The sequence below is a fragment of the Schistocerca americana genome, chromosome 2, assembly GCF_021461395.2.
Source record: "Schistocerca americana isolate TAMUIC-IGC-003095 chromosome 2, iqSchAmer2.1, whole genome shotgun sequence".
Taxonomy (NCBI): Eukaryota; Metazoa; Arthropoda; class Insecta; order Orthoptera; family Acrididae; genus Schistocerca; species Schistocerca americana.
Genome location: NC_060120.1, coordinates 270,050,185 through 270,062,326, shown reverse-complemented (window position 1 = coordinate 270,062,326; position 12,142 = coordinate 270,050,185). Strand labels below are relative to the sequence as shown.

The following is a 12,142-nucleotide window of genomic DNA, read 5'->3' as shown; positions in this document are numbered from 1 at the left end:
GAAGCATTTTTTTTTAGAAACGAAATATTTGTGAGGAAAAAATTAGAACTGACTCCACCTACTCTTTACAAGTCCATGCTTTATGTGCATAGCCTATAATGAGCACGCCTCCAGTAAATTTCATGCATAAAGTCTCCATTAAGTCGTACTGCACAGCTTTGTTAACCGGGGTAGGACGTCAAACAGGCCGACATGGAGCAGGAGACGCACCGCAGGACATTTTAATTTGCACTGTCTGTATTTTTACAAATATATTCATAGAACTTTGTCAGAATGACCAGGAAGGATTCAGAATTCACACACATAGCAGTGGAAGTTCGAAAACATAACGAAGTAAATTTTTTTACATGTGAAATTTCATCTTTTTTTCACTTACTAATGGCTGCATTTGTTGCTATAGGTACACTTTTCTTCATAAGTAAGAGAGATTCTTCGATGAATTCTGCACAGCATACAAACCATACTTAAAGGTGTAAGAAACTCTAGAATTTTCCAATTCTATTAAAAACTGTGGTAAAAATTGAGGTAATTAACTATAAAATTTATGTTTTTCCTAAACATGAAGTTAAATATATAACAGCTCATTCGTTTTTTCATAAATTAAATAAATTCTAGAGTTTCGTAAACCTGTAAGTATGGTATGTATGCTGTGCAAAATTCATCGAAGAATCTCTCTAACTTATGAAGAAAAGTGTACCTATAGCAACAAATGCAGCCATTAGTAAGTGAAAAAATGATGACATCTCACTTGTGGAAAAAACTATTTTCTTATGTTTTCGAACTTCCACTGAAATGGGTGGAAATTCTGAATCCTTCCTGGTGATGCTGACAAAGTTTTATGACTTTATTTGTAAAAGTATAGACACTGGAAATTAAAATATCCTGTGATGCTTCTCCTGCTCCAAGTCGGCCCGTTTGACGTCCTACCCCCCTTAATGTAAAACCACCACAACTTGCTAGAAACTTTTATTTTGCTGCAACTTATTTTGATATTAAATTTATTGTCCGGCCGGATTTAAAATTGTGATAGTGTATATCATACTTCTACAAAATGTAAATCTATTAAACATCTATTTATCTCTGGAATATGACACGACTTCATCAAAAAGATATATGAATAAATTTGTGTGACATCCACTGCACAAAATTTTGAAGTCTGCCCGACAATGACTCTAATGTTGAAGCTAGTTGCACAAGAATTCAAATTTGTAACAGCTTTACAACAAACTGAAATCTAAATCGTGTAGCATAATCCTTACGAAATGCTAAGCCAGGATCTTCCGCGACATACCTCGGTCCACTGGTCAGATATAATTGAAAGAAATGTCGTTAACAATCAAAGTGTGAGATGTACCTGAAGGCGTGCACAGACTACCTAACGCGACTGCTCGCATAAAGCAGAAAATTCGAGTTAGAAACTCTGTTTGGCACAAGCTTTCGGTGTCGACGTCATCATTACATCAACCAACCCTGAGAGTATGCGACGGCCGATGACAACAGACGGGGAACTTCAGTGCAGTACCTATCTAGGTATTTGTTCCCAGACGATTCAACGACCGAAGACACAGAGAACCATCGGCTCCGCTCTGAATTACTAGAACAGGATCTGAATAATAGCGTTGTGACTCCATCCGTCTAGAAGGAAGTGAGGCTAGCAATGATGTTAAACAAGAAGAAAGCACCAAGGCCTGCTAGAATATGACAGGGCTATTTGTTTAGTAAATGCCAAAGTACAGGAAAAGCTACTGTGCCGTCACTGAGGGACCTCAGACAGGTAGTAAACATGATCCTCCTGCAATACGGTTTCAGACTAGGAAAATACGCTGACGGTGAGTGAAATCATTTAATGAATATTGTGAATACCTCACATAACGTGTATTTTATAGGCATAGTGATTGATATAGCTGGAGCGTTTGATAATTTGTTGTGACCTGCCCTGTTAAAAAAACCGAAACAGACGCATTGTGCCAGCTGTGTCTACAGCAGTGTACGAGATTATTGCAACGACAGGCAGGTGTGATTAAAATGTCCTAGGAAGGCTGACCACAGAGTTCTGTTCGTGGACCAAAGTTCTATGATATTGTCATAGTATCATTGCTGAACCAGCTTCAAACTATAAAAAACACTGCAGGCATCACCACCTACGCAGACGATGCAAGAAATCTGCGACAGGACAGAAACAGGGAGAATAACCTACCAGTTAGTTCCTAAGAAAGAACAAGAATGAAATGTGTGTGAATTCCTAAGGATCAAATTGCTGAAGTCATCGGTCCCTAGACTTACACATTACTTAAACTAACTTATGCTAAGAACAACACACACACACACATGCTCGAGGGAGGACTGGAACCTCCGGCGGGAGGGACCACGCAGTCCGTGACATGGCGCCTCAAACCGCATGGCCACTCCGCGCGGCTTACAAGAATGGCATACTTCCTTCTGATCAAGAGCTCTACACATTGATGAGAAAAACCATGATAACCACCTGCTTAATAGCTTGTTTGTCCGTCTCAGAAACGAAATAGATCACTTTTTCTGCGTAACAGGGTTGAGGCAGTTTGTTGGTAGGTTCGTGGAGGAATGTGGCATTAGATGTCCTCGCACGGGTCATGTAATTTATGAAAGTAACGGGCCGCTGATTTGCGTACGCAGTGATGGCGCCCGATAGCGACCCAAATGGGTTACATTGGATTTACATCACGCGACTTTGCTCACTGAGACATCAACGTGAGTTGACTATAGGGCTTGTCAAACCACTGTAGCACGGTTCTGGCTCCGAGACACGAACATTTATACTGCTGGAAGATGAAATCGCCGTCGGGTAAGACATCAAGCATGAAGCAATGTATGTGGTTCGCAGCTGTCGTCGTGTCTTCGATTGCAACCACAGGTCCTAGGCAAGCGCCGTACTGCTCCCATGAGCCTGCATCCCTGGCGAGCAGCACGTTTCGAGCTTGTGGAGACGACCATCGACCTAGTACAGCAAAAACGTGATTCACTCGAAGGGCCGACACGTTTCTACTGATGCACGGTCGAATCCCGATGGTCCCGTGCCCACTGCAGTCGTAATTGATGATGCCGTTGGGTCAACATGTGAATACGTTGGGTCGGCTGCGGAATTCTACTTTCAACAACGCACGATGAACGATGTGCTCCGAAACATTTACGTCTGCCCCAGAATTGTGCTCTTTCGGCAGAGATGCCACAGATTACCATCTATCCTACTTTAGTCTTTAAAGAAGCCTCCGAACCCCATCTTCTGTCCTGTTCTCCTACCTCTTTCCGACGATACTCACGACAGTAGCATGTGAAAATTCAACCAGCTTCGCCATTTTCGAGGTACCCATTCACAGTCTCTACGTAATAATAATCTGCCCTTTCTGAAAGTCGCTTATCGCAATGAATTTCTCCATTTGCAGCTCATATGACCGCTAGGATGATCCCGTCTCCTTGTCTACTTCGCCTATATACTTTTGTTACCGCGTCCAGTGTCGAGTTGGACGGTAGTCATAATGCTTTTGACTTATCAGTATACACTACCGTCGAGATATGGTCCACAGAGCATATCCCAGCTATTTCTTAAAAATGCAACAGCGCACCACAGACACTTATGAATGGGGAGCATTCGGAACCCCGGATCACATCACATGGGAATGTACCATGTGACAAGGTGTTGGAGACCAGGACAGGAACGCATTTGTAAATGCAACAGTCTTTGCTATAATAAGGAATGAGAAACTGTGGCATAACCAGAACTCGCTGACACCTAAAATATCAGAATATGAACTGCAAACCAACATGGCTTTCAGAAAACGAAGAAGAGGCCATACTCCACCCACAGTAATCTTCTGGAAGCATTGAGGAGATGAGCCTCGGGGGACGAGGAAGGATTTCCTGAGACCTCGTCTGCTGGCAGCCAACCTCTACACCTCTTCGAGCACAGCAGCCTAAACCCCGTGAATCCTGAGGTGTACCTCAGCGTGTCAGAGCTAACCATCCAGACAAATCATAAATTCAGCGTGGTTCTGATACCAAGTACAGTAGTGAAGTGTAATGCAGCGTAGTGCAGCGTTGTATAGTAGTGTAGTTCAGAATCATAAATTTAAAAAATTGTGACCTACCACTGCTGCACAGCGTAAAAGAGCAATAGTTGGTGCCAATTGGATTCCAGATGAAAGATATCTGTGCACTAGGCAGGCAAATGGTACACATTTTTAGTCATTATGGTTCCTTTCCATGTAGATATTCTACGTAGAATTTTCCCTTAAATATCATATTTCTTAGTTATTACTAACACATTTGAAATTTAGTTAAGGTATTACGTGATACATTCATGCCAGTTTAAGTACAACATTCGATCTGTTCCTTTACACAGAAGAAAACTAAAGCAAATACCAAATAAATAAATAAGTAAAGAACGTCTTCATTACAGTGCAGATTCAGTGTTACTGGACGAATTTCACTGATGCCATTACATATCCTCATTCTAAGCTAATTGTTCTCTTGCCGACAGGTTCCTGGTCTCGCTCACAACATTAATTTGGGAGTTCAAAGAGAAGCACACACCCTTACGGAGAGAAAGATCCTTTTTGGAACAGGTCCCTTAGGGTGTGGCTAAGACATTTCTTTGCGATGTTCTTTCTTCCTGGAGGGCTACTGGAGCGAGTTTTTCAGAAGAGATCAATTGAAGAATTGCGAGTAGGAACGAGGGTCAAGCTGAACTGACTGGATAGCTCACTCTGCCAGAGCACTGCCCACGAGACCCAGTCTAAAATAATGACAACCTCTCGAGAACTTAAAAAAGAAAATTAAGTGCTGTCTATAGTATCAGCTGATACTTGTCTCAATGTGACTTTTAGGAGCGAATGTACATTTGAGGAGTAGTGAGCGCGCACTCACCGTTCTGAAGGTTGGAGAAGATCCCCACCTTTCCCGCGACCCGGCCGCCTACCGGCATGATAGCGATGGCGGCCTGCAACACAGAGAGCGCCCACGCCGCCATCAGCGCTGAGCGCAGAGCCGACTCCGCGACGCAGCGAGCAGCGATCAACTAGCTGCTGAGCCGAGCTGAGCTGAGCCGAGCCGAGCCGAGCTGCAACAGCAAGCGACGCGCCACGCGGCCCACGTCAGTCCAGTCGCCGTGTCGCCGTCCGCCCTCCGCGCCCCAGCCGCAACACCGAGCGCAGCGTAGCAGCGAGCGCCAAGCAGCGGCAGCAGCAGCGGCGGCGGCAGCCAGGCAGGGAGCAGCAGGAAGCGGGGGCGCTTGGCGGGTAGGCTACACTTTCAGCAGCAACGTCCGTCGCGTTGTCAGCCGACAGGCGAACACCAGGCCTTCTCAGCGGCAGAAAAATGTTGCCTGTTATCGTGAACTGTGTAAGAGCCGTAAAGTAATCCACGCCCTGCCTGAGTCAGCATATTTCAAGTTTAATTTACTGTTATTTGTTTCGCCTTTTCCCTCTAATCTCAAGTATTTAGAAAGAGTCATATCTTTCTTATTTTATCGTCTCTTTATCCTTATCATCTAGTCTATACCCAGTCTCGTCTACAGTCTCTTTTATATATTTCAATATTTGTGTAATGTCCTTATTTTCTCTCTCTATTTGTTCCATATGAAAATATCTAAATGTTTTCCTCAAAATGTAATTCACATTTCAAATGAAAAGAAAAATAATAAATTAACAATTGCTAGAATCAGCTGAACACTTAGTATTTGGAGCAGATGAAGACAAGCATCGACGGACAGCGAAAGATATCAACAGAACACTAAGAATGGCGATGTGTACTTCTCATAAATCAAATAAATATTTCAGAAATAAGCTTCCAATTACCGTAAATTGGAAAGTTTATGGAGTGAGATAGCATTGTTGGTATAGGGCAATGACACATGATATTCAAGTGTGAAAACAGTACAGACACTGAGCGTTGCATGATGGGAGTTACTAGGAGAAACAGAAAAGCAGAAAGACGAAAGAGGGAAAAACTGGACTCGAAGACGTAAACATGACTTCATATCGACATGAAGTATTTTGGGACATTATACCGGAGAGTGAACATCACATCTTTTGATTTTTGTTCTACTCCAAGAGATGGGAAAAGAACTACGAGCCGATTAGAAAGAATGTGGTTAGGCAGAATCAGAAAACTCTTCGAGGCTCAATACTTAAACCAAAATTTAGATAAAAGACGTGTTAGTTCCGTTCATATGAATTTAATCATATGGATTAGTGATTACGTTAATATTTAAAGGATTAGTATATGCTTCAAAGCTACAACGTGTGTTCCATGCATCTGATCAAATCTGAGAATGAGGAGGTACCATAATTATTTTGAAGGGTTTGCGTACATGGGAGCTAATTCTCTGCAAGTCACACAAAGTGTCTCTTGCAACCAGTTAGCGTATTTGTAAAGCTAATATTTGCAATCTTGGGCATATTTCCTTTCACTTGCGCTACGCCATCACGAAATAGTCTATATGTAACTGGTTAGGGTCCCTAAAGCTGTATCATAGGGTCGTAACGTAAGCACAATCATCGCCTCCAGTTGCTTCGAAAGTCAGTCCGCACGCCACTCCTTGAGGAGCTTTCCGTTCGTACGTCGTCACGAAGACGTCGTAGAAGCTGTTTATTGCCTTCATCTTGGGTGTGGGCGGCTGCAGGCAGCTATTATTTAACAACAAGCAAAACAGAGAGCCAGCTCTACGTAGCGGGTAGGTCTACATAGTAGGGTCTGACTTGGTGCAGGCAGGATCAACTTACCGTCACATGCAGTAAGCACCGATCGTGTCCTCTTCTTCGTTACTCGGTATTGAACTACTCTTGTATCTCCGTCTGACAAGTGTTGACGGACAATGCTTAGTCCTTATTATGAACCTCTTATTTTAATGTACACAGTTTAAAAGGAATTGGAAGTAATTCACACAATTTCACGTAGGTGTCACCAGCATTGATTTTAGTAGAATTTTTAAGTGTATGTTGTGTTCAAATATTAGGAGTGACATCGAAGAAAACTGTCTAACTACACATAATGAATATGCTATCACAAAGTGTAGTTGATACGTAAACAACTATCTTCTACTCGCAGGAAGTAATTAATGTGAAGAATTTGATTTCAAATGGTTCAAATGGCTCTGAGCACTATGGGACTTAACATCTGTGGTCATCAGTCCCCTAGAACTTAGAACTACTTAAACCTAATTAACCTAAGGACATCATACACATCCATGCCCGAGGCAGGATTTGAACCTGCGACCGTAGCAGTCGCGCGGTTCCGGACTGAGCGCCTAGAATCGCTAGACCACCGCGGCCGGCAATTTGATTTCATATTGCAAAATTTTCGTAAGGCTTTCCTCACAAGATGCAGTTAGTTAAATAGCGTGTCAATAGGATACCGCCTCAGTTACATGTTTTCTTGTCGACCTACTTTGTATTTGTTCATTTCCAGTATTTGAACAATTGTCTGTTTACAGTCTTCAGAATTTCCGTGTCCTAATTAAAGACAGCCATTCAATTGAGCAAGCTATTCTCTGAATTCGGTCAGCTCGGCATAACTTCCGAAGGTTTTTCGCCTACGACGTTTTTGAACATTCTGAAAAGGTCCTCCTCGTTACGAGCGAGGTTCGAATTGTGTACTAGCTGATGAAGGCATTCCATCTAGAAAGTCTCTGGTTGCAGCAGCACTGCAGGAATAGACGTGAAAAAGCACAACACTGACGAAAAGTCATTCCATGTCTACTATTTTGCACTATTCGCCGACGTTTTCCTACTGTGACACCACATCGATCTTACTCCAGCCAATTCCTTTTTGCTCCCATTCCTGTAATACCCTCGTGATATTTGAAAAAACTGGATGTGCTATTTTGAGATACAGGCATTAGCAGTGGAGAGGAAGTACTTACAGGCTTAATCAGAGCAACTCAATTCGCAGACTGAAGGCAAAAATAAAAAATGAGAAACGGTTATATTTCACACAGACAAGAAACTAGAGAACTATTCGTGTTTCTTGTTTGATCAGGTGCTATGGTATTTGCCAGAATGAACTGGTTTGCCTTCAGAGCGTGTTGGCGTCAAAGTTTGCAGCAGGAAGAGACGTCTCTGCTTTAAGCGGCGCCGCTGTGTCGCAGGCAGTGGGCGGTCGAGTAGGGGGAGGGGGAGGGGGAGGGAGATCGAGGTGGTGGTGGTGGGGGGATGCTCCCCTCCCGCCCCAACAGTCATTCCAGCGGCTGGGACCGCGGCTCCACGGAAGGAAGGAAGCATTCCATCGCGGCCGCAAGGCCAGCTTCTGCAGCGGGGATAGTTCTGGCTTGTTTGTCACAACAAACATTTGTGATTTTTTTCATTACTGTAGTTACAGTATGTAAACATTACTCATTACTGTAATAAAGTTGGATAACAAATAATACAGCTTACAAAAGATATGTTGCATGCAAATAAAGTTTTAGTCGAATTAAGAAGTGAAGAAACCATGTGTTTTTAAGAAGAATGAAGCCATCTTTAAAGCAATGAGTTCCCCTGAAACTTTCTGTTTTCTCTTCCAGCATCTCTTTTGTTCACTTTGAGCATATCGCAGGTGCAGGAAAATGAGGAGAAGACTGTCGCTCAAAATTTAAAAGCTCTAATGATCATTTCCGCAGTTATTCTTCATTTATTTTATTTTACGCGTCTAGTTCCGTAGGACCAAATTGAGGAGCAAAGCTCCGTAGTCATGGAACATGTCAGTACATGAAATTACAACAGAAAAGTGATGAAATGTGTATGAATTTTAAAAAGAAGTCAAGCTATAAGTTTATGTAAGTTCCACTAACAATATAACACAGGAATCAGTTTAATTTTTCAAGAAACTTGTAGCCAGAATGGAAGGAGTGACCCATGAGACAACTACTCAGTTTAGATTTGAAGTCGCGTAGATTACTGCTAAGATTTTTGGAATCTTGTGGTAGCTTATTGAAATGGACAGCAGAGTACCGTACGCCTTCCTGCACAAGAGTCAAGGAAGTGCGATCCAAATGCAGACTAGATTTCTGCCTAGTATTAACTGAGTGGAGGCTGATAATTCTTGGAAATAAGCTGATGTTGTTAATATGAAACAACAGTAGAGAATATATGCATTGAGAGGTCAAAGTGAGAATCGGTAGGGGCCGAATATATGTTCGTGAACTTACACCACTTATTGCCCGAACCGCCCGTTTCTGAGACAAAAATACCCTTTAGAATGGGAAGAGTTACCCCAGAATATAATACCAGACCCCATAATCGAATGAAAATATGCACAGTGTCGAGCTATCACTTACTTCAGATAATGTTGTAATAGTAAAAATGGTAGCCAAGAAACTGAACATGGGCGATCCACGACAGTTTACTATGTATCTCTAAACCAAGAATTTGAACTGTTCAGTCTCACTAATCATATGTCCATTCTGCGTAATTATAGCAGGTTTTATTGACTTTCGTGTTACAAACTGTAAGAACTGAGTCTTATTTTGATCTAGCGTTAGTTTATTTTCTACAAGCCAAGAACTTGTGTCTTGAACTGCGCTACTTGAAACAGTGCCAACGTTGCACATATCAACCTTTATTATCAAGCTTATGTCATAAGCAAACAGAAACCACATGTGAAATAGAAGGCACATCATTTATATAAATAAGGAACAGGAATGGATCCAGCACTGATCCCTGGGATATCCCCCCCTCCCCCATTTAACCATGCCCCACTCGGACCCTACGTCATGAACATTCTCAATACTGTGGAGAATCACCTGTTGTTGTCAGTTCTTAAAGTAAGAGGTGGACCAGTTGTGAGCTACTTCCGGCATTGCTCAATGGTCCCACGCCTAGAGCAATATTTTTTGATAAACACTATCAAACTCGATTTTAGTGCCATACGCGTTTCGCCTTTATTTTTGCAAGGCATCATCAGTGGCAGATCTAGATTATATATGGCTTTAAAACAAGCGTTCAGTGCATAGTGTTGTGGAATGGGGAAAAAAACAGCAAATTGGCGTTCATAAGAAGAAGAACAACACCAAAAATGCAACAGGAGCGTAATATGTAGGAAATTGTCGACGCAACCTGCCACTGATGATGCCTTGCAGAAAATAAAGGCGAAACGCGTATGGCACTAAAATTGTGTTTTATTCAGTTGCTGTCAGACGGACCATAAGTAAAAATTATTAATATACCGTAATATTACACGCAACTGAGGAAGACAGGACTATAAAAGTTGAAGACTATCAAACTCCTTAGTTAAAACAAAAAGAGATGCCTAGCGTTCGAAACTTTTGTTTAATCTTCCCAATACCTTCACAGAGGAAAGAGAATAGCATTTTCAGTTGTTAAACCACTTCTAAAACCAAACTGTACATCTGACAGCAAATTACGTGAAACGAATTGATCAACTATCCTTAGATACATAAGAATATCACGTAGAAGAAAATGGGAACTATATCAAAATGTTAGAAGTAGTCACCACTTAGCTACAGTAGCCGGTTACAAACAATACTGCAAGGACCCTAAAATGTTATTAGGAGCGCAAATGACATGTGGTACCCATATGAAACCGCTAATTCACAGAATAAAACTAAAACCATATGGTCAGTCGTGAAGGAAATGTCCAGTCAGGACCACAAGGTCGAGGATATAAAGTCCGTACATAGTAAAAATGTTTCTGATTTTCCACTCGTGTTATTCCCTCCTGGCTTTTGTAGATTGGTATATTACCCATCTTTTCTTACAGCTAACCCTACTTTTCTCAGAATTTCGAACAACTTGCACCATTTTACACTGTCGAACGCTTTTTCGACGTTCACAAATCCTAGGAATGTGACTTAATTTTTCTTCAGTCTTGCTTCGATTACCAACCACAACGTCAAGAACTGCCTCTCTGGTGCCTCTGAAGCTAGACTGTTCGTCATCTAAGACCTACTCAACTTCCTTTTCCATTCTTCTGTACACCGTTTTTGTCAGTAACTTGGGATTATGTGATGTTAAGCTAATTTTGCGATATTCCTCGCACTAGTCAGCTACTGCAGTGTTCGGAACTGTGGAGATGATGTTTTTTTTCCGAAAGTCAGATGGTGTATCGCCGGACTCATATAATCTACATACCAATGTGAACAGTCGTTTTGTTGCCACTGTCTCCAATGATTTTAGAAATTCTGATGAAATGTTATATAGATTATATATGGCCAGACTCGTATATTCTGCATGCCAACGTGACCAGTGATTTTGTTGTCATTTCCCTCAATGATTTTAGAAAATCTGATGGAGTGTTATCCATCCATCCTTCATTATTTGATCCTAGGTATTCAAAAACTCATTTAAATTCTGATTCTAATACTGAAACCACTATTTCATCTCTATCGACTCCTCATAGAGGCCTTCGGTGTATTCTTTCCTAGCCGGCCGTAGTGGCCGTGCGGTTCTAGGCGCTACAGTCTGGAGCCGAGCGACCGCTACGGTCGCAGGTTTGAATCCTGCCACGGGCATGGATGTGTGTGATGTGCTTAGGTTAGTTAGGTTTAATTAGTTCTAAGTTCTAGGCGACTGATGACCTCAGACGTTCAGTCGCATAGTGCTCAGAGCCATTTGAACCATTTTTGTACTCTTTCCACCTATCCGCTCTCTCCTCTGCATTATCTAGATGATACATTGCCTTTACACACTTGTCTATGAGAGCTAATTATTGCCGGCGGAGGATTCCCCATTTCACTTGAAACCATCACGACCTTTAACTAAATCATTCGTCGGATGTATTTCAATGGCTTCTCTGAACACCGAAACCGCCAGTGGTGATACAGATGTTAAAAATCTGGAGCTTCTCGTAGTCTGCAGCGTTGTCTGCCTGTATACAGTGCCCGGCCACAGCAAATTTACGAGGCTGTAGCAGACGGGTCTAGCTTCCATGTTCCGCGGGACGTTCTTGTTCTGTTTTTTAAAGCACATCCGACGTACTGTATTCATGCCTGCCTTCCATAGAGTCAGGTCATCCTGCCCAGAGCTTACGAGCTGACCATGACTTTATGTTTAGAGATGATACAACTTGTTTTAGATTGATTCCCTACGAAAAGTAGGAAGGCCATAGGCTAGAACGTTGTCTCATTAGGTTCTTTAGGTAGGACATTCACCTTCAGTCTGATTTATAAAGATCG

General features: G+C 42.1%; 1 protein-coding gene across 1 annotated transcript in view; it reads right to left on the bottom strand.

Annotated features, from left to right (window-relative positions):
* Positions 1 to 12,142, bottom strand: part of LOC124596511 — a 208,244-nt gene that overhangs the window by 18,108 nt on the left and 177,994 nt on the right. Inside the window, exon 2 of the mRNA XM_047135676.1 lies at positions 4,900 to 5,092. Within this exon, the coding sequence (XP_046991632.1) occupies positions 4,900 to 5,002 (103 nt within the window). The 5' untranslated portion in view covers positions 5,003 to 5,092. The remainder of the gene's footprint in view (positions 1 to 4,899; positions 5,093 to 12,142) is intronic.